The following is a 23,739-nucleotide window of genomic DNA, read 5'->3' on the forward strand; positions in this document are numbered from 1 at the left end:
CTTTGAAGTGGGGCCTCCTCCTTATGACCTTGTTAATCTTCATCACCTCCTTAAAGTTTCTATCTCCAAATACCATTACTCTGGGGGTTAGTTAGCACTTCAGCATGCAAATTTTAGGGGAACACGGTCTGTAACAGACTTCAGCATATCTTTCTGGGGGACACATCTTAACCCATCACAGTCATTTCCTCAGAAAATTATCAGTGTCTGTATCTTCAGGTGTTTTCTTTTGTGCAGGGCAGATTGTTCAGAGAAGACTCTTCCATTCTGAAAGGCACTTGGTTGCTGGCATTCTGGTGGGAAAACAAGGATTGGGGCCCTCAAATACTCAATTTATTATCTGTTACTTAATCCCTGTTGGCCCTACTCAATTGCGCCAGAGATTTGCAAATCCAACAGTCGCTCTTTCCAGAGAATAAGCCTCGGGGAGTGAGGGGTGTCACCAGACCGCTAGAGTGGGAGGCCATCCAAGGATCTACCTGCTCCTCACAGTATCCCTACAGCCATCCTCCATTTGTCCTTTTTTGGCCAAGAATTGTGTTACCAATTTTTGAACCTTTTGGAAGCTCTTCAGTGTAAACTTGGGCTGCTTCTCAACTTTTCCCACCGTCCACTTACTCTTCAGTTTTCTCAGCTCTTCTGGGTCAGTTACTACTCAACCATTTCTTTCCTGGGTCCAAAAACGTTGATGCTCTCTTCTATATTCTTCCTGACTTAAGTCTTTCTGAAAAATCACTTTACTGTTATTTTAATGAGATTTGTAGTGGGGATACAATTAAATGTGTGTGTTCTGGGATCGCAAAGAGTTGGACACAACTGAGCGACTAAGCACACACACATTCATTCTACTATATTTACCCATAGTTCCAAATTAACTTTATGAGTGGGATACTTGTGGCTGATTTATATTGTCATATCAGATAATACTTGTTTTACCGTTAACATTGGTTTTTAAAATGTGTTCACATAGGAGATAGGTTTGAAGTAGGAATACATATTATTTTTTTCAATCCTTAACAATTTTAAAATTTAATTTTAGCTGACATGCAATGAATACACATGTATCTTGTCTTGAGTAAGAGTTGTTCACAGATCAAGTTGTGATAAAATCAGTTTCTGTTTGGGACAGTTAAGAAGAATCACTTGGGATAGTTCATTATTTTTTAAATATTTATTTATATTTTTTATTTCAGCTGTTTGGCTATGCATTTTAATATTCTACCATTTACCTTTTTTAATGTAAATTAATTTTTTTTAATTGGAGGATAATTGCTTTACAATATTGTGTTGGTCATTATTCTTTAACGAAGTAAATCCACTTACATTTACTTAAAGTAGGTGATGAGTATGCTTTGTAAACTTAATATTTTGTATTGGGATTACTTATTTTATATATAATTCATGTTAGTATGTAATTTCACTGCCTGAAGTAATTGATCCTGTTGTAATCATCAAGTGACATACTCTTCCTATGTCTTCTGAAAATAATTTCTTCAGGATCATTACAGTGTATCCTCTTTAGGAAACAAATGTTAAATTTAAATTAAGATTTATATTATTGGGTTTAAATAAAAGCCTAACACAATTCCTTCTAAACTTTAAAAATGTAGATAATTCCCTGGAGGTCCAGTGGTTAGGACTCTGGGCTTCCACTGCGGGGGTCTGGGCACAGTCCTTGATAGGCCAAAAAAAAAAGGTAGCTAAAATTTAATAATGTGAATTAGAGCCCTCCTTGACCTTTACAAAGTAAAATGAAAGCATTCCCACAATTTTCACGCTGAGATGGAGCTAGCAACCACAGCTGTCCAATGCGAATGCTTCATAAAACATACACAAAGAAAAAAATTTCTCCCAGTAACATTTAAACCTAAGAGGCTAAGTCAGGCTTTTGCTAATATCTAGGAAGAATTCTACCAACTGTAGTGCCAATGGAAATAGATTTTAAAAATCAGGGACAGAAACTGTTGTTTCCATTAAAGGAAATGTTGTTAAATAGTAAATTGGAGGGAGGCCTAGCCACCTCCACCCTAATCCCTAGTGATGGAACAGCTTAATACAGCAACCAAAAACACCAAAAAACTCAGCTGCCACCATCCTCCGTGCTGCAGGAAAACCATGTTCAGAAGCAGCCAATTCTGCCTCCCCCATACCTGTTCACAAACCATAGCCTCACTACTTTGAAGAAAACCCCCCAATAAGTTCCGAAAGGGAGAAATAATAATTGAGTACATGAGAAATTCAAAAGTGCAGTACTAGGCAAATTCAAAAATAAAAATGACAGTAATATATTTATTACAATTTATATTCTTGAATATTAACAGTTTCAAATGCAATAGTGTAAACACCTTTAATTTGAACAAGCAGGAAGAAAAATGAAACATTCAATTCACAAAGTAACAAAAATATCAGAATTAAAGGAATCTATAAAGAAAGTAGGGTAAATAAAAATGCAGAAGTAAAATAAAAACAAAATCAAGAGAATTACAATATTTCTGAGTTGTTTCCTTGAGTAAATCTAACAAAAGGTACAGAGGAGAGTAGGAAAAAAAAAACTGATAAATAGGACAAGGTTTAAGTGACAGAAAATTAAATAATGGGGGGCTGTAAATGAATGCCTAACATAGTTCTTTCTAAAATTTTAGAGTAAATTTTTTTAAATTTAAAGATGGGATGTTTTCTAACAATGTAAGACATACCTGAAAAAGTGAAAAAAAGTGTTAATAGCTCAATCGTGTCCAACTCTTTGCAACCCCATGGAGTGTAGCCTGCCAGGCTCCTCTCTGTCCATGGAATTCTCCAGGGAGGAATAGTGGAGTGGGTTGCCATTCCCTCCTCCAAGGGGATCTTCCCAACCCAGGGACTGAACCCAGATCTCCTGCGTTACAAGCAGATGATTTACCCTTGAGCCACCAGGGAAGCCCTAATCTTTCCTTTTCCTTTTTAGCTACAGTTTACATTATTTAAGCAGAGAATAGCTTTTACACAATAGCAGGATCTACCTTTGGAGTGTTCACATATGTACATCATCTTTCCATTATGTAACTTCAGTAATATAGTGCTTCACCAGCTACAGCTATAATCATCATATTGTCAGCCAGATTGCCATCACGCTGTGAAAGGTCCTCCTAAAAATATAAAAGCTAGAGCTGTTCCTGAAGACTTTAGCTAAGTAAGAAAAATAAAATCTGTCAGAAAACCTCATGTAATTTTAAAAGCTCACGAGTGGTATGTTACTTCAGAAATATAATAGATTGTAACAAGATTGAAGATATTTTGAATAACTATAAAAATTTAAAATATATAGAATTATATAGATGGATCACTTTTCTTAAACCACAGATTCAGACTGCAGGTAAAATTGAAAAATTCATCAAAAGGTCTTGAAAAGTCACAGAAATAGATGGAGTTAAGTAATTTTATTTGAGAATATTATATTAACTTTCAAAGGTTTCCAACAACATCTTTTAAATAAAGGTTTAACACTTCAATGTTATTGTATTATATTCTTCTTTAAAAGATTGTCAGAATAAATTATTAGAGCCAGCTGGAAACGTTTTTGCCAATGACATGATGTTTGAATATAATTTCAACCTGCCCATCAGTTTTCTTACTTCCTCTTTAGGAAGCAGATTTAGACGTACTCTTAGGGAGAAAACTCTAAGGGCACTTCCACCTTGGGCAGGGAGAGGCTTTCCATCCAGTGGTCTGTGTCCAGATAGTTCTGGACTCTAGGATGGGACACCCTGCGTGGGACTTGTGGGCAGAAGAGCCTATAGGCTGCCCTACCCTGGCTACTTTACTCAAAGCTTTTGTCTTTTCAACTGATAGCCATAAACAGTGCCTCTGAGAAGTGGGCTAAAGGCTCAGTTCCTGCTATTCTTTGAGGTTCTTTTTAAAAAAAAAGATGATGTGCCTAATCAGTGTTATGAAAACAAGGGCTTATTTTAATTGTTTATAGCGAACAAATTATCAAACTGAGTTCATCTTGCTTCCAAACCGAAAGGCTCTTTTTACATTTTCTTCATGAATGATAGATACCACCTCCTTCTAACTGGTATTTTCAGAAAAAACACCGGGTACCTCCCACTGCAGTCCTTGTCGCTCTTTGAGGAACACTGGAATCTCCCTGGGATCTTGTTTAAAATGCAGATTCTAATTAAGTAGTTCTGGCCTGGGCTTGAGATTCTGCATTTCCAGCAGGTGCCCAGATGCTGCCAGTGCTGCTGGTCTGCACACCACAGTTCAGGTAGCAAGAATTTTGTGCATGTTCTCAACTCTGCTTACACATTACAAATTCATAGAGCTTGGCTTCTGAACACCTTGCTGCCCTCTCTCTTCCCCTGAGATGATGAAGCCTCGGAATCTACATAATTGCTTTTAATTCCCAAGTAATTCTTATCCACAGCCAAACTGAAAAGCATTGACTAAGAGAGGTATCTTACTATATTCTGAAAAGTGAATAATTACCACCTTGTGCTTTTTTTTAGTATAAGTTTATGTAGGCAGATGGGCACAAAATAACAGATTGTTTTAGAAACATCTGTATGTAAATGGACCTAAAACTTGGAATATATTATTTAAAAAATTAAAAGAAAATTTCTGGTCACACCGTGTGGCACGTGGGATCTTAGTTCGACCAGGGAGCAAATCTGCACCCCCTGCAGTGGAAGCTCAGAGTCTTAACCACTGGACCACTTAACCACTGGAAAGTCCCAAAAAATAATGTTTTAATAAAGTTAAGCATATTATACTATCGTGGGGTAAGGGTATTGAGTTGGGTGTTCTCCTAGTTTCCATACACAACATTTCTACATCAATGAAGTTTCCCTTTGGAATCATCCTCCTTTCTGCCTATGCCGTTCCTCCCACCTTTTTGTTCCCCTCACTGTGCTTACTCACGGTGCTCATACTGTCCTGCCCACTGTACACAGCCATCCGCTCCATACCCCAGGTATCCCATGCCCTGTAACTTGCCTCTCTCTCTCTTCACTCAAATGTGAATCTCAGTTCTCTATATGAGGCTGACTGCACATGCTTTTGAAGGAAAATAATTTGATAGCACAGATTCACTTGTCAGTCATGACAGATGTATTCTTCCTAGAGGTTTTTTTTTTTTCTTCCAGTCTTTGCTTCTTGAGAAGATGCTGTTTTCCCGTGTAGTCTTTAGGCTGCTGCTTACTGTTTGGATGATTATTGTATGTTTGACATATGCTGCTGCTGCTGCTAAGTCGCTTCAGTCGTGTCCGACTCTGTGCGACCCCATAGACGGCAGCCCACCAGGCTCCCCCATCCCCGGGATTCTCCAGGCAAGAACATTGGAGTGGGTTGCCATTTCCTTCTCCAATGCATGAAAGTGAGAAGTGAAAGTGAAGTCGCTCAGTCGTGTCCGACTCTTAGTGACCCCATGGACTGCAGCCCACCAGGCTCCTCCATCCATGGAATTTTCCAGGCAAATGTACTGGAGTGGGATGCCATTGCCTTCTCCATGACATATGCTATTGAGCCTATAAAGCTACAACTTGTATAAAGAAAGTGGTATCTTTTACTTGAAGAAGGAAAGTTTTCATCTACTGTGTTAGTCATAATCTTGCCAGTCATCTGGAATAAAAGAGTATACCTTTCAGTGGCTATATTAGTTCACGTGTGCAAAGAGCAAGGTGGAATTGACCGTGTAAAGATTCATGACAAACTTGGGGACCTAGGTGCCTAAGAAGTGGTGCCAGCCGTTGGGAATGCCTCAAGTTGGAAGTGCGGTGGCCCAAGACTTTGGGAACACTAAGGGAGTAAAGATGACAGTTTAGTGTGGAAGCATGACAGTTAGGATGGCCGTTTAACCCCGATTACTCCTTTCTGCCTTCATAGGCTCTGTCCCATGCTAAAATCCACGAGAAATTCTGTGCGGTTCTATTAAAAGTGAACTGTGTCTCTAACAAATATTTATTATTGCAAATGAATCAATAGGACTTCAAATAATAGAAAAAGTGAAGTGCGAATTATCAGCCAGTGTGGATGCAAAGAGTTATTTTGTATTAAGAGGTCATTCCTTCCTAAATTCTGATCCTGGGAACAATTCCCATAAGCAGTTCCCGCTTTTTTATATTCTTTTCAACACTTCTTTTAAATTAATTATCATCTAGCTTTTGAACATTTTTGTGTTTTTTCCTTCTCTCAAGTTCCTCAAACTTACATGGGATCAGGGATGAGATACATGGGGCTTCTGTGACTCAAGAGCATTGAGGAAAAACCAAGGTAATCTTGTGAAAGAGTATCCGTTTCTAGTTGCAGTCTGCCCCATTTTAATTCATTTTAACACCAAATATGTCTGTATAATATGAGTCTTTCCTCCTCGAAACAACAGGGTATTCTGTGAGGTCTTTGGCAGTGATGTCTGGAAACTGCAGGTAAACCATGATGCAAGTTCAGCATCTGAAAGTATTAATATAACTGACTCCCAAACATCCTAGTTCCTGGCAAGCTACAGAAAGTTAAGGCAGTAGGGCTGTGAGGGAGGAAGCACCCCAAAGCCAGGGGAACGCAAATCAATCCTAGTCTAACATACCTACCCCAAGGCATGCCCCCTCTTTTTTAAGAAAAAAGTATTTTCAACCAATGTCTCTATTCACTGTGGATTGAACTTCAACTAGCTTATTTTCAAGCATGCTTCTAACTTGGCACAGCTCTGGGAAAAATCCCATAATCGAGCCATCTGGGTTGGATAAAAAAGGGCGTTTTTCTATTTGATTTCTCACATTTTGTTCCTCTTTGTTTTTAATGGGGAAAAATCATTATGAAATAACCAAATTATTGCATAATGTTACTGAAACAAGAGAAACCTTTTCAACTCGATCCTGTTTCTAAAGAAGTCTCTATTAGAAGTTCTCTCTGTTGTCTCTGAAATGTGGTGTAGAATGAATCTTTTGGGTGAGCTGACTTGAGGGAATAACTAATGGTCAGAAAATAAAATTCTCTTTGGGTGGTCTGAAATTCGGCAGTGTTTGTTTCTTTTCAGACTCAGCAAGGATTTTTTTTTTTTTTTCCAGTGAAGCATATTTTAGCATTTTATGCTCTGGATTTACTTAGTGTGGTTATAATTGAAATCATTAGGCATATGTAATTTTTCATTTTTTCTGAAAAACCAGCATTAATTGCCTATGATTCAAATAATCTTAAATTAAGAGACACTGGAAAGTTGTTTAATATCTGATAACTTTGAAAACAACTTTGATAAAATAGATTATATGTTATGAATTCCTCTTTGCAGTCTAGAGTTATTTGTTTAAATTGTTCAGACCTTAACATTAAGAAACTGTTCAGTAAAAGCCTTCCTGTATATTTGGTTTATTAGGCACAGGGATGGCCAGGTCCTAGGAACATGACGATGAACAAGACAGTTTCAGTCCCTATTGGTTAAGAAGACTCGAGAGTCCCTTGGACAGCAAGGAGATCAAAGCAATCAACCTTAAAGGAAATCAGTCCTGAATATTCACTGGAAGGTTGCATGCTGAAGCTGAAGCTGCAATACTTTGGCTGCCTGATGTGATGAGCCAACTCATTGGAAAAGACCCTGAAGCTGGGGAAGATTGAAGGCAGGAGGAGAAGGGGATGACAGAGGATGAGATGGTTGGATAGCATCATCGACTCAATCAACACAAGTTTGAGCCAACTCTGGGAGATAAAGAAGGACAGGGGAGCCTGGCATGCTGCAGTCCATGGGGTGGCAAAGAGTCGGACATGACTTAGCAACTGAACATCAACAACATTGGTTGTAATAGTCAAAAGGCAGAGGCAGATGTTATACAAACCTTTACACAGATACACTGTAAAGGAAAGTAGATTATATATGCACAAAGATTATATATGACTTTTGGAGGGGGTGGAGGCAGTTAGGAAGGCTTTCCTTTAGATATGAAAAAATGTCATTCATACAAGGCAAATGAATAATATATAGTATATTAAAATATTACTAGTTGTATGCTGGATCAAACATTGTGCTGCAGGTAATCACTTATTATCCATTTATATGTCTTCTTTTACTCATCCCTCCCATGAAAGCTTCTTCTGCATAGGAATGCCTTGACATCCAGGTTTATGACTATGTCATGTCAAAGCCTTTTGTTTGTAATAGCCCCGGAGTAATACGTGTCAAGTTAACATAGCTTTTTCGTCATTGTGCATGTACAATTTAGTCATACCTGCACAAGTACAACTAAACCACAAGGCTGCTTATTGTCACCCTGTTTATTTAACTAATACGCTGAGCGCATCATGAAAAATGCCAGTCTGGATGAATCACAAGCTGGAATCAAGATTGGTGGGAGAAACATCAACAGCTTCAGATATGTGGATGATACCACTCTAATGGCAGAAAGCGAAAAAGAACTAGAGGAAGTAAAGAACCTCTTGATGAGGGTGAAGAAGGAGAGCAAAAAGGCTCGCTTACACTCAGTATTAAAAAAACTAAGATCATAGCGTCTGGACCCATCAGTTCATGGAAAATAGAAGGGAAAAGGTGGAAGCAGTGACAGATTTCTGCTTCTTGGGCTCTAAAATCCTTGCAGACAGTGACTGCAGTCATGAGATTCGAAGATAATTGCTTCTTGGCAGGAAAGCTATGACAAACCTAGACAGTGTGTTAAAAAGCAAAAACATCACTTTGCTGGCAAAGGTCCTGTACAGTCAATGCTTTGGTCTTCCCAGTGGTCACGTACGGTTGTGAGAGCTGGACCTTAAACAGAGCAGAGCACCAAAGAATTGATGCTTTTGAACTGTGGTGCAAGGAGATCAAACCAGTCAGTCTTAAAGGAAGTCAACCCTGAATACTCATTGGAAGGACTGATGCTGAAACTGGGGCTGCAATAATTTGGTCACCTGATGGGAACAGCTGACTCACTGGAAAAGACCTGATGCTGAGAAAGATTGAAGGCAGAAGGAGAAGGGGACGACAGAGGATGAGATGGCTGGATGGTATCACCGAAGCAATGGACATGAACTTGGGCAAACTCCAGGAGATGGTGAGGGACAGGGAGGCCTGACCTGCTGCAGTCCATGGGGTCTCAGAGTCAGACATGACCAGGTGACTGAACAACAAATATCATTTAACATACATTATTGTTAATGTCTGGAGAAGGCGATGGCACCCCACTCCAGTACTCTTGCCTGGCAAATCCCACGGAGGAGCCTGGTAGGCTGCAGTCCATGGGGTCGCGATGAGTCAGACTCGACTGAACGACTTCACTTTCACTTTTCACTTTCATGCACTGGAGAAGGAAATGGCAACCCACTCCAGTGTTTCTGCCCGGAGAGTCCCAGGGCCGGGGGAGCCTGGTGGGCTGCCGTCTATGGGGTCGCACAGAGTCGGACACGACTGAAGTGACTTAGCAGCAGCAGCATTGTTAATGTCATTGTTATCATAATACCACAATGCTCGTAGCATAGCAAGAATAAGTTATGTAAAGATACAATTTGAGAAAGATGCCTTTGAATTAATATGCCCTCACCACAGTTCTCCATAACTCTTGTGAATGTTCAGCAATGTGCCTCACATCAGAACAGGATATTCCTCAATATAAATATACCAGTGCATTGCTCTCAACTTCTGTGATGGAAATCAGGAGGATTATTTTATAGTTATGGTTTACTTTTTGTTTGCCTTACTTGTTTGTCCTGGGATCTAAATCAATTGCATTGCAAATTCTGTCTCAGAATATTGAATCATAAAAACTTGTTTTGTTGAAAAATGTTTAAAAACCATGAAATGAGGCCTACTTTTCTTTTGGCATCAGGAATAGGTAAATGCATACCTATTAAATGGAGCATGGTCTTTTGATAGTAAATTTAGCCTATGAGTACATTCATTTTACAGTATTCACTCAGGCTTAAAATATCCTAATTCCTTTGAGAGAGTAAAGCAAGAACACTATCACATGACTGTCTGGGTTTGTGAAATGCTAAGTCTTACAAAAGCCTTCTGGATTTTGAGTAATAAAGCAAGTACTGGCTTGTTAAGTAGGATAATCTAATCCATGCACTGTATAAACCAGAATGTAATTTTAGATACTGTGGTTTTATATCACAGATGACTCTGTTTTCGAAAGAACTTGCCTAACTATAAGAGTATATTTTCTTACAAAAATAAATTTATTTTGATATTTAAATGATTTTAACATTTCATTTGGGTAATTTTTATTTGCAAATATTTTATTTTTAAAAAACATTCATCACATTTCTCTAGTTATGAAAAATATGGTAGGGAAAGTGTGTCCCAAGATTGATAAATGATTGCCATTTTATTGTGACCACTTCAAAAGAACTTTATTACAAAATAATTAGGAAAAAGAGGGAAATTATATTATTGTTCATAAGTTAGCCCAGGTCTCTAATAATTTAATAAATATTTCTTAACATTTATTTTCTGCCAAGTACTATAATAATCATTAGGTATACTCTTGGGAAAACAAAACCAAAGTCAGCAAAATAGGCCATTGAACAACTGTTTTTCATGTAGTCTGCCCACTGATTTTTATGCATTTTACTCTCTGAATATTTTGGCTTACCACTCAGAATATAATTGTTTTAAACTTTATGCATATTTCTAATGAGCGTCTGTATCTGATTTCTTGACCTACTGAAAATACCAAGGGATTTCTGTAAGTCATATGTACTGACATTACAGACAATAACAAATTTATACAGGTAGAGGCCACACTAGCCAAAGGATAATGAAAGTAATTAAAAAAAATATTTCTCTGGCTTTGCCCCAGTCTACTGCATGAGAACATCAATCTTGCCTATCTTCCAGTTTCTTCTCAAATACTTTTTTTTTTTTGGATGCCCAGGTCTTAATTGTAGTATGTGGGGTCTAGTTCTCTGTGCAGGGATCGAACCTGAGCCCCCTGCATTAGGAGCTTAGAGTCTTAGCCACTGGACCACCAGGAGAATCCCCCCAATATTTCTGAGAGTCCCCTGGGGATATCTCAGGCAGCGTTTCTTAAAATGATACTCCTCTTCTCCGTTTCCAGGTCATCATGGTAGTAGCATCCATCAGTGCCAACCAGGGCATTAGTGGTGTCACAGGTGGCAGCCAACAGCATTTTGACTGATGTCCACCTAATTCTGGAACCATGGCTCTTGCAGTCCCCACAGAGGTTAGAGGATAACCTTTTATATTAGGGTAGGCTAAGCTGCTGTAATTATAAATAAGCAGGAAAGTTGCTCACTCAGTGATGTCTGACTCTTTACAACCCTCGGACTGTAGCCCGCCAGGCTCCTCTGTCCATGGAATTTCCCATGCAAGAATATTGGAGTGGGTTGCCATTTCCTACTCCAGGGGATCTTCCCAACCCAAGGATCAAACCTACATCTCTTGCATCTCCTGCATTGAAGGAAGATTCTTAAGCTGAAACAAAAATGCAATGGCAGAGGGAATATAAAAACATTTGTCTTTAGCATAATAGTCCAGGTCAGTGTTGACTTCATCAAGAAATGTTTCTCAAGCAACCGTGTAAGAAATAGGGCTCTGCCCATCTGTAATATGTAGATTCCAAGGTTACTCTGCTCCCTGCCTTCCCAGCCACAGGACAAGAGAAGAGCCTGTGGGGAGACACACTCACTTCCCAAAAGCCTCAGCTAATATTCTATTGGCGAGAACTGGACACATGGCCCTACCTCTTTCAGAAATGGACTGAGAAGCGCTGGCTCTGGCTGGGTGACTCCCCAGCCAGCCTCTGTTATTTGCCTTTTTATGAATAGCAAGCTGTCACCTCCACCCCGTCCTGTTTCACCATCCTAGACCTTTCATTGCAGCCACCTCTCTCTGACACCCAGAGAAGCAGAGGGCATGGTTGGTCACATAATCTATTCCATCTCTACCCTAGGCAGACCCCTATTCCATCGGTATAAACAAATTTCATAAATCTTTACTACTCTTTTGAAATCCACTCTCCTTCCCACCCATCCCCAGCGTTAAAGATGACCTGCCCTCCTACTGCAGAGTAAAGACAGAGGTCCTCACCTATGAACCACTTCAGCCTCTTCCCAATATGGCCACTGTCCTTTTGATTCTATTTCAGAGGAAGATGCACCCCAGCTTCTTAATCTCACTCTTCTTTCTCATCTTATTCTTGTCTATCTCATACAAGTTCTTGCTCCCATTAAGTATTCCTGCTTCCTCGTAATTTGAATCTCATTATCTCTCCAGTAAAATGTTCAATCCTTGAGGCTATAAGCATGCTTTTATTTAGCCTCATGCTATTTTTTATTCCCCCCATTTTTCTTTTTAAACCAGGCCTCGAAAGACTCCTTTATATTCAATTGTCATGTCTTTACTTCTTGTCTAAGCTTTTTGCAGTCTTTACAAAAAGGAGCACGCTAAGCTCTGTGTGGTTCCGTATTCATTCAACAATTCATATATTTACTGAGCTCCTCTGCAGATACAGAGGGTTGAGCAGAACAAAATAAAACCTTTGTCCTCTTGGAATTAACATTTTAGTAAGGAAAGGCAAGGAAAGCATTTTAGTATTTGTTAGATGTGTCTGTGATATGTGCTAAAGAGAAAAATAAGTCATGATAAGGGAGTTAGAAGGACATTGTTATTTTAAACAGGGTAGTGAAGAAAGTGCTCTCAGATAAATATTTGAGCAGAGACATGAGGGAAGTGAGAAAGCTATCTACATGGATAACTGAGGGAAGAGCATTTCAGACCATGAAACAGCAAGTACTAAGGCCCTGAGGCAGAAACATATCTGCACCCAGGAAGGACAGCAGAAGGGCCTGATGTGCCTGGAGCAGAACAGGGGGAGGAGGGACAGAGCAGATGAGGCCAGAGAGGCAGCTGCAGCCAGAACCGCAGGGCCTGGTAGGCCAATGTAAGAATTCTGATGGGGGCCAACAGAGGAGTTTCAGCAGAGGAATGACCATGTAGTCCAGTAGTCATGTCCAGATGTGAGAGCTGGGCCGTGAAGAAGGCTGAGCGCCTAAGAATTGATGCTTTTGAACTGTGGTGTTGGAGAAGACTCTTGAGAGTCCCTTGGACAACGAGATCAAATCAGTCAATCCTAAAGGAAATCAGTCCTGACTATTCATGGGAAGGATGGATGCTGAAGCTGAAGTTCCAATGCTTTGGCCGCCTGGTGTGACAAGCCAGCTCATTAGAAAAGACCCTGAAGCTGGGGAAGATTGAGGACAGGAGGAGAAGGGGGCGACAGAGGATGAAATGGTTGGATGGCATCATCAACTCAATGGTCGTGAATTTGAACAAACTCCAGGAGGTGGTAACGGACAGGGAAGCCTGGCATGCTGCAGGTCATGGGTTCACAAAGAGTTGAACAGGATTTAGTGACTGAACAATAACAACAGTGACCTGCTCTCGAAGGAGACACTCTGAGTGACGTACGCAAAAAGACCCAGAAAAGCAGAATGATCACTTAGGACACAGTGAGAATAATCCGGACAGGAGATGATCGTCGTCTGGACTGGTGAGGTGTCTGTGGAAGTGGCGAGGAATGATTTTGATTGCTGATATATTTCCAAGAGTTGAGAGGCTGCATAGTGCTGGGACCTACCACCTGCCCCTCAGTGGAGTTTCTCCTCCACGTCCCACCTTTCTTTGCCTTGCTTAGGGCCCAGGAGGCTGATCCATACAGGTTGCGTCATTTCTGACTTCCCTTTGGGTTTGGCTCATGAGAGACTCCTGCAGAAAATCAGAAGGCTGGCTGAGCGTAAGGTCAGATTACGGTTCTCCCGGCTTCCTCCCTGCCACCAGGGGTTGCTGTGAGTGTCCCCCTGAGGCCACACATTGATGGTTACCTTGTCTGGATTCCAGTAAACCTGTCCCCGTCCACCCTTCTTCATACCAGGCGAGTAATGCCGGTTCCTGCTGTCGCTAGCTCAAGGGTGACCGCTATTCTTTATTGGTTTTCTTGAACTTCACCCACAACTGTATAAATAGTCCCTTTAATAAGCTTTCCTCAAACTCTTGTACTCTTGACTCATACTGGGAACTAGGTGTTTAATGCAGTAAAAACAGCAGAACATTTTGTTTATCACTGTTATTTACTTGTTTTTCTCTCCAGTAAAATGTTAAATCCTTGAGGACAGAAGCTGTTATGTTCCTGTTTCTAGTCCCATGACGTGAAGTAGGTAGAGCTTATTACAGCTATATCAATGAGTATTCTATGTAATGATCCCACCTGAGTCCTTAGAAATTGTCTAAATTATGTTTTATTTGAAAGATGAACCAAAAGTAGGATATGTGTGTGTGTATGTACCCATCTTAGTGCTCATAAGCTCCACCTTGTTGGATAATTCAATTCCCTGGGGTCAAAAAGACTTTTAAGAAAAAGTTGAGTAAAGCTTTTTGAGTTGAGTAAAGAAAAAACTTTCTTCTTGTTCTTTTTTTTTTAATACAATATGTTCTTGTTGGTTATCCATTTTAAATATAGCAATGTGTACATGACCTTCCCAAACTCCCTAATTATCCCTTTCCCCCCACCCTCGGCAACCATAAGTTCGTTTTCTAAGTCTGTGAGTCTCTTTCTGTATTATAAATAGGTTCATTCATATCATTTCTTTCTAGAGTCCACATATAAGGGATGTCATACGATATCTCTCCTTCTCTGTCGGACTTAACTTCACTCAGTGTGACACTCTCTAGGTCCTTCCACGTTGCTGCAATGGCATTATTGCACTCTTTGTAACGGCTGAGTATGTTTGTACCTCGTCTTCTTTATCCGTCCCTCTGTCGATGGACATTTCGGTCGCTTCCATGTCTTTGCTATTGTAAACAGTGCAGCAGTGAACACTGGAGGGCATGTATCCTTTCGGATCATATTTTTCTCTGGATATATGCCAGGAGTGGGATTGCGGGGTCATATGGTACCTCTATTTTTAGTTTTTTAAGAAACCTCCATACTGTTCTCCATAGTGGCTGTACCAGTTTACATTCCCACCAACAGTGTAGGAGGGTTCCCTTCTCGCCACACCTTCTCCACCATTTGTTTGTGGACTTTTTGAGCAGCTTTCTTATTCATTGTTCTCATGAAGATATCTAAACATTGGTTTGTTGATTTTACCAATTGTTTCTGAACTGGAAAGTAATAGAATTTGTTCCCACTTTCTTAACATAAATTTTTTTTCCTGTAACTTTAAAGGTGGATTATGATATATTACAGCTGCCTGTTAAGTTACTGACTTTTATTTGCATAACATTTTAATAGCATTTATTTCTATTAGATTTGGTTATATACAATCAAGAGATTATCAGTTTGCATTGTTTTCCTACCAGTTTTTTGGTTTTAGTACTACATTTTGTTATTGATGTTTTCTGTCCATCTAAAGAATATTTTACCTTAACATATTTTTAATTATCATTTTGTGTATTGCTCTTTTCTTTCTTCCCTTTTTTTGACCTTGACGTCATTCTGTTATTTTCTTTGGGCTAGACCTTAAAGAGTCGGCTGAGCAGCCTTGAGGTATAGTTTTAATAAAAGGTTTGCTGAGTAATCATTTGGTGTAAAATCCCAACCAAATCCATTAATAGGAAAAAGAAAGCAATGTCTTTTCAAGGTTAACTTTCTTCATACTTGCTCACATGAATAACACACACTCCCTGCATTCATTTAATTATTAATTCAATTATTGTTAAGGTCCGTATTTCTAATAAGGAAAACAAAAAAATACAGACATTTATGAGAGCAGATTGTCAAAGAATATATTCGTTAAAGATAAATGAGAACCATGGAGTTTTGCTTATATAAAATTGAGCCAATACCACAGGAAAATGACCAGGAATACACTATTAATTGTATAGTTTGTTGTTTTTTAACTAAAAAGAACCTTCTTTCTCTTCTTTTCTCCTCTTTAAATTTTTGGCATTATTTAATATTCTCACAACCTAAATAAATATAGTCTTTTTTTTTTTTTTTTTTTAGAGTTAAACATTATATATGTGAAAGCACTTATATATTTGGTGGGTTTTAAATGAATTTGAGGAACTTCTCTGATGATCCAGTGGCTAAGACTCTGTGCTGTCAATGCAGGGGGCACAGGTTCTATCCCTGGTCAAGGAACTAGATCCCACACGCTGCAACCAAGAGCTCACGTGGCACAACTAATACCCGGCACAGCCAAAAATTAACAAAAACAAATAAAATGAATTTGAAAACTGGGTAAGTACTTGACTTTACTGAAGTCAAAGTGCTTTTTGAATGTATGGGACTCTAGCAGCTCAAGTCTATTTGAGAACTAGTATTTCAGAGAGTATCACCAAACATTAACTACCCATACTGTTCAACTCTATTGGGTAAATCATGACTATTTGTGGAGTGTTGTTTTTCGTTCTTATCCATTTGGAAGATCACAGCCATAATGAGGGTTGTGAAATAGTAAAATGATGAAAATACAAAATAGTGAAAAAATAACTAACTTAAATCATTTATTTTTCTGAAAGTTTCCTAAAGTTCCTATGGGAGAGACCAGTTAACTTACGCTGCCACTCTCCCAGGAAAGAAGGTGGTAAGGTTTACACTGAAATCCTTGTGCTGAGTGCAGGAGGGAGAGAGAGAGAAATGAAAAGATTGACCTGACAGCAACCTCTTGTTTGAAAATCTGCCTTTTTCAGGCTTCATTGTAGACTATGGCCCTGTGCCCATTTCCCAGCTCAGCCTCTTGCACAACTTACTTATTTTGGCCCTCAGTAAAAGGAGAGGAGTTTGCCGTGTTATTTATTTTTGAACTCTGCCCCATGGAGCACTGGGATTTCTTAGAGTCTCCTCAAGAGTCCTACAGTGAGTAGAATGGAAGGGCCAACAAGAGCAGGGTGTGTGTTTTTTTGTAATTGTTTCACAGTGGTTTTCAATAAAGGCTTGTTTAGTTCAAAAAAACTTGATCACCTCCAGGGTCCCTTCTAGCCTTATAAAAGTGCACTGTTTTGTTTCCAGGTTTTTCCCTTTCATTTCTTTTTGAGAGGATAACCTTGTGAATACAGTTAAAAGGTAAAAGTACTAAATTAATGTTTGATTTGGAAAGGCTAAATGAATGAATTTGTGTGAGAGCCTCACTTTGCTTTTAAAAGAGGGCAGCAAGAGAAAACACATAGGATTTTAACCCTGGAAAAAAATCTCCATACTGGGACAAAAAGCTTGGAATTGGCGGCAGTGAGGGAGTAAAGTAACTCATGAAAAGTGAAAAACTGAAGAGAATATTTAGTCTAACTTTTTTGTTAATTTGAGATGATAATCATAAATCGGTTTCATTGTATTTTAAATGTAGATAATGTGCCATTTGGGAGAAGGAAATGGCACCCCACTCCAGTACTCTTGCCTGGAAAATCCCATGGATGGAGGAACCTGGTAGGCTGCAGTCCATGGGGTCGCGAAGAGTCGGGCACGACTGAGTGACTTTACTTTCACTTTTCACTTTTATGCACCGGAGAAGGAAATGGCAACCCACTCCAGTGTTCTTGCCTGGAGAATCCCGGGGACGGGAGAGCCTGGTGGGCTGCCGTCTATGGGGTCGCACAGAGTCGGACACGACTGAAGCGACTTAGCAGCAGCAGCAATGTGCTATTTGCTTCAGGCAGTTTTTTAAGCTCTTAAGTGAAGTAAATTGGGCTTCCCAGGTGGCTCAGTGGTAAAGTATCTGCCTGCAGTGCAGGAGACACGGGTTCAATCCCTGGGTTGGGAAGATCCCCTAAAGAAGGAAATGGGAACCCACTCCAGTATTCTTTTCTGAGAAATCCCATGAACAGAGGAGCCTGGTGGGCTATATTCTGTGGGGTCACGAGTCAGATACACACACACACACACACACACACACACACAAGGTAAATTACTCTTCATATGTCACAACACATTGTTTCAAAAGTTATTCCTGGCTGTTATTAATTGATTTTTCCAAACAGAAAACTGTTAAAGCTACCTGAGTTACAGTTTCATATTTATAAAATACCCAAAGAAGCATCTGTATTAAAACTAAATAGGTCAATTTTTTAACTAATTATAGAGACCTAATTTTTTTTCTGTCATCTTATTGTGATGAGAATAGGGAAGTAGTGGTTATTCTTGGACCTCACATTCAGCAATTCCTCACATTCCTTTCTGTACATGGGTAAAACTGGATAATAGCACCAATTCGAGAGTCAGGCAGCCGGGATTCAAATTCTGGCTAAATGAACTTGAATACCTCTCTGTGCCACCAGTTCCTTATAATTATATACTTATGTAGTATATTTCATAATGCTATTGTGGGGGATAAGTGAATTAATATATGTGATGCTCTTAGCACAGTCTCTGGCCTATAGTCGGATGATTTTTTGTGTTGGTGAGAAAGCAGAGATTTTAACCCTTAACGAAAATCCAACCTATGTGAGTGATAAGGGTCTGTGTACTTAGGGAGGTAGAAAGGAATAAATTTGTGAGAATGAGTTCAAGAAAAATGAATATCCTTCTCACCATTCTGTGAGAAGGATTGCTGCAGAGACACAGAGTCTCAGGGACCTTATAGGATGCTCTAGTCCGTACAAGAGGTAAAAATATCCTGAATTACTCTTAGTCCATTAGTACTGGAGTGGGGTGCCATTGCCTTCTCCGATATTTAAAAGACTAATAAAGATTAAATATGGTCATATCATACTATATAGTTTCTATAATAATTAAACAGTTACAGTCCATGGGGTCGCTAAGAGTCGGACACAACTGAGCGACTTCACTTTCACTTTTTCACTTTCATGCATTGGAGAAGGAAATGGCAACCCACTCCAGTGTTCTTGCCTGGAGAATCCCAGGGGCAGGAGAGCCTGGTGGGCTGACGTCTATGGGGTCACACAGAGTCGGACACGACTGAAGTGACTTAGCAGCAGCAGCAGTCTTCATAAAAAAGCATGTAATAAGATCTTTTAAATAATTTTCCTCCAGTTAAGAAAAATATGTCCTATTTTTCATTTAGGTTCCTACATTATACTGTATTAAGCCTAGAGGTTTGTTATCCTTCAATTCTTGTATCCCAGGACAACTGATGTGGTGACATGAGGAAGTCAGACATAAAACCTGTTGAGAATTAAACCATCGCCTTCTTCATTTAATCCAACATACTATGTATGATATATACGACTCTTCAGAGTCTCAAATAATTTTGGTCCATTATTTCATAAGTATTTTTATTATTTGCAGGTTCGATGGATGATGTACTGGATTGTCTTTGCCCTGTATACTGTAATTGAAACAGTAGCAGATCAAACAGTCGCTTGGTAAGTTCTAGCATTGAGAAATGTCCATAATGTAGACTCTTATCTGGCGTTCTGTGTTCTTATCCTGCTCTTGCTGTTAACTAAGAGATTTTTTTTAAATAAATGTTTAAAATTTTTGTTTATTTGTCTATGTCATGTCTTAGTTGCAGCGCGTGAGATCTTTGTTGCATCGTGGGGGATCTTTCCTTGTGACACGTGGGCTTAGTTGCTCTGTGGCATGTGGGATCTTAGTTCCCCAAACAGGGATCAAACTTGTGTCCCCTGCAGTGCAAGGAGGATTCTTAACCACTGGACCACCAAGGAAATCCATCCGTAACTAAATGAATTTCATCAGTCTACCTAATTATCCATTGCATCATTTCCTTTAGCTGGTTTCCCCACAAGGACATTACCTTCCTTATGGAATCCCCCACATAAAGGCAGTTCATCCTCCTGCCCACATGCCGCTTCCTCCCACCCTTCTCCCACACATGTCCCAGGATCTCGGAACAGAGAAAACTTGGTTGTCATTATCTTTTTTCCACACACTGATGACTTCACACTATTTTTGCTTTATTAGTATTTCCTAAGCAAACTCCCCTTTTGAAGCCCACAGCTTCTGATTTTAGCACTTCCCTCCCATCCTTAAAATTCTCATCCACAAACATTCGAACTGGATGACATCAAGTCCACATGGCTACCACCCGCTCCCAACACCAGCTCCTGGACTGCCCTATTCCAAACAGCATGAGGCAGAATTGAAACATGTTTCTATCCTCAAGGATCAAACATTTTACTGAGAAGTCATACTTAGTGGAACAACCTGAGTCTCATTGTGCTATATTTCAGGAGTATATTTCCAACTATACCTTGCCATCACTTGGAGAAGTCGTTTTTTCCAAACTCTAAACATTTACTACCTTGCCACTATCTTCAACCACCCTTGCTGCACAAACCCCCAACTTAGATCAGCCCAACCACACTCCTCTTCTCTTCTTTACCCAGGCTACCAACTGAGCTGAAAAGACATCAATCAGTTGCTCATATAGATATCAATTTGAAAGTCACCATTCCTTTTACTTGCTTTTGGTCATTGGCTTCTTCCATTCCCTCCTGTTTCTGTTTCAAATCTTTACTGTTCTCTGCTTTAACTGTCTTTCTGACTTTGTAAGTCTCATCATATTCTCATAGCACACTAGGTCACATTGGATGGCTCAGAAAAAATAGAAGTCATGAGACTTAAATGTTCTTCACAACCAGCCCTTATGTATCAACTTCTCTGTATCTGCATCCATCTTTCTCTTCCTCCTTCTGTCCCACAGTTCATTTATCTGTTATGTTTTGGTAAAGGGGTTTGGAAGGGTTTTTTGTTTGTTTGTTTGTTTTTAAGTGGCAGAACAGATTCTAAACCAAGCTAGGTGTCTTGAAGTTTCCATGTTCTCTCTTTAAATGCATCTCTGTTTTTCCGGTTGCAAATGTACATATATACACTATTAAAAAGTAAATAAGGTAGAAAAAACTTGTCATGAGCAACGGAAGTCCAGAGACTCCTCTGTAGCTGCACTGTGCAGAAACCCTTCATCATCTGTACAGTAGTCGGTCCTCACTGCCCCCCGCCCACCTGTCTCATCAGAAGAGCCCAGATTTTATATCACGTACCTCAGTAGCGCATAGACCACAGGATGCTTGTTCCCTTGTGCTGTGTTACTTAACTTTTGCTATGGCAACAAACCACCCTAAGCACAATGGGTTAAAAAACAAACATTCATTTCTTGCTCAGGGTACATGAAGACAAATGGTCAGCTGCCAGCCTTGCTGGGCTCAGCTCAGTTTTAAGTGTCTTCTTGTTCATGGACCAAGCCTGAAGAAGCAGATACCCTCACGACAGAAAGCAGAATTTGAAAGCAAGAGGTTGGGGGGTGTTGAAGTGAGGGAGTCAAGTGACATTTAAAGCTTTTCTTTGCATTTAACATATGTTGCACTCACATTCTGTTGCCCAGAGCAGGTCACATGACTAAACCCACGGTCCTTGCTTGAGGAAGTGTAGTCAGCCTATGGGAGAAGATGCTGAAAAACCCCAGTGGGAAGGGGCACGGGTATATAAGCCTAATTTCCAGGTTCCCACAATGGCGATTCCTTTCTCCTTCCAAGTGAACGATTTAGGTCTGTCAAGTGCTGCACTTCTGGCCAAATGAAATTGGAGGGGACATTTTCTGGGAGCTCTAAGAGAAGGAGATGTGCATATGGGGTAACATTGCACACTTGGAGCTTATAAATGCTTAAAAACACACCTAACACTTGGGAGGTATGTCCTGCTATGCCATGGCAGCTAGGCTCTGCAGACAGGGTGGGTGCACCTTACTGTCCTGGTTAGATGCTTTTAATGAACTCTGCCAACAAAGGTCCGTCTAGTCAAGGCTATGGTTTTTCCAGTGGTCATGTATGGATGTGGGAGTTGGACTATAAAGAAAGCTGAGTGCCGAAGAATTGATGCTTTTGAACTGTGGTGTTGAAGAAGACTCTTGGACTGCAAGGACATCCAACCAGTCCATCCTAAAGGAAATCAGTCCTAAATATTCATTGGAAAGACTGATGCTGAAGCTGAAACTCCAATACTTTGGCCACCTGATGCAAAGAACTGACTCATTTGAAAAGACCCTGATGCTCGGAAAGATTCAAGGCAGGGGAGAAAGGGAGAAAACAGAGGATGAGATGGTTGGATGGCATCACTGACTCAATGAGCATGAGTTTGAGTGAACTCCGGGAGTTGGTGATGGACAGGGAGGCCTGGCGTGCTGCAGTCCATGGGGTCGCAAAGAGTCGGACGTGACTGAGCGACTGAACTGAACTGAACCTGAACTGAATGACCTCTCTGAACTGCTCCAGTTAGTTTGGCAGCTTGTCTGACTTTGTCTATAGAGAGCAGTCTTGGAACTTCCTTGGCTGTCCAGTGGTTAAGACTCTCCCTTCCAATGCAAGGGGTGCAGGTTTGATCCCTGGTCTAAGATCCAACATCCGCGGAGGGTGCAGCCAAAAAGTAAACAGTTTTTTTTAAAAAAATGTACATGAATGGAACAACTTTGAACTAGAATCTCTGCGAGGGGATAGGCTGCTCTGATCTATATAATTAGTGAGATTAATTTGTCAGTTCAAACATAGTTGTTTTCCTGATCACAACTTCTTACCTGTGAAAGCGTAACACAGTGACTGAACTTTAAAAAAATTTTGTGTATGATTTCCTCATTGTCTGTAGTTTTATTTTCACCAGCATCCTTTTCAAATATTTTCTTGTCAGGTTCCCCCTCTACTATGAGCTTAAGATTGCTTTTGTCATATGGCTACTCTCTCCTTATACCAGAGGAGCAAGTTTAATATACAGAAAATTCCTTCATCCACTACTTTCTTCAAAGGAAAGGGTAAGATGTATAAATTATTTCCACAAATCATTTGTTAGAAATGCGTTTCATCATCACATGTTGCATGCTATAAAATGAGTGAAACTATTATATTAGGGGAGAAAGTCCTAGTTTTCAGCTTCTTGACATTCTTTTTAAATAAAATTAATATTCTACAAACTTGATTTTTTTTCCCAGGAAATTGATGATTATATTGTCCAAGCAAAAGAACGAGGCTATGAAACTATGGTAAACTTTGGGCGGCAAGGTTTAAATTTAGCAGCTACTGCTGCCGTCACTGCAGCAGTGAAGGTAATTTTCTATTTCCCTTTGTTTTTAATCCTGTGTCAAATTGCCAGTGAACAAAGTAGGGTGGCTTTTTATTTCAGATCATTATAAATTTTGGCACAAATTTACCTTCTGTTTATTTTTTTAATGTTAGAAAACAACAAGTAGACTGTTTTAAAGATATTTTAACACGTCTTCTATAATTGTTAGATATTTTGAACTCTTAATTGATGACAGAATGAGAGAGAGTAAATAAAACATACTGGGAAAATGTCATTTTGCCGTAATCTTCCTACTTTATAACCTTAAAATAGTTCTGAGTAAATAACCTTTAGTAAAGATGACCATTCTTTCTTTGTCTTTGGTGTTTTCTCCCCTCTATCTCTCCATGGCACTATCTTGGTAGGATTTCTGGCTTACTTCTGCACCCATACTTCAACCAATTTGAGGTAACTGATTATTCAAAATAAGGCATGAAAAATTTCTGCTCTTAAAACTTAAGATTTTACTTAGCCAATTACTAATGTCATGTGTTGTGTTTTGCAAGCCAAATTATCAAAGGAATGCCTTATGTGAAAATTCACAGTATGGCTTTTGGATTTCTTTGCATGTAGTAATTAGTGTGGTTGATTTTAAATCCCATGGCATTATTGGTTTTGGTGTGTAGTATGTGGAAAGAAAATAGGTTTCAGCTTCAGAAAGTTCTGAGTGTGACTTTCCAAATAACATCAGCCTTTTACTTAACTTCTGCTTTGGGAGGATGGCAGGGAGGAGAAAATGAGGCAGAGCAGAACTCAAGTCCTGGTCTGCTGCGTAAGAAAGTAGAGGTTTTAAAGT

The 23,739-nt window shown here is 39.7% G+C and overlaps 1 protein-coding gene across 2 annotated transcripts in view; it reads left to right on the plus strand.

Moving 5' to 3' along the window:
• REEP3 (receptor accessory protein 3) overlaps window positions 1–23,739 on the plus strand; it is a 99,440-nt gene that overhangs the window by 56,365 nt on the left and 19,336 nt on the right. Inside the window, exons 1-4 of one of the 2 annotated variants that reach the window (XM_005226300.4) lie at window positions 16,957–16,988; window positions 19,164–19,240; window positions 22,515–22,635; window positions 22,813–22,926. In XM_005226300.4, coding sequence (XP_005226357.1) covers window positions 19,173–19,240; window positions 22,515–22,635; window positions 22,813–22,926 — 303 coding nt within the window. In that variant the 5' untranslated portion in view covers window positions 16,957–16,988; window positions 19,164–19,172. 2 annotated transcript variants of the gene reach the window in all.

The sequence above is a fragment of the Bos taurus genome, chromosome 28 (assembly GCF_002263795.3).
Source record: "Bos taurus isolate L1 Dominette 01449 registration number 42190680 breed Hereford chromosome 28, ARS-UCD2.0, whole genome shotgun sequence".
In the NCBI taxonomy this organism is placed as follows: domain Eukaryota; kingdom Metazoa; phylum Chordata; class Mammalia; order Artiodactyla; family Bovidae; genus Bos; species Bos taurus.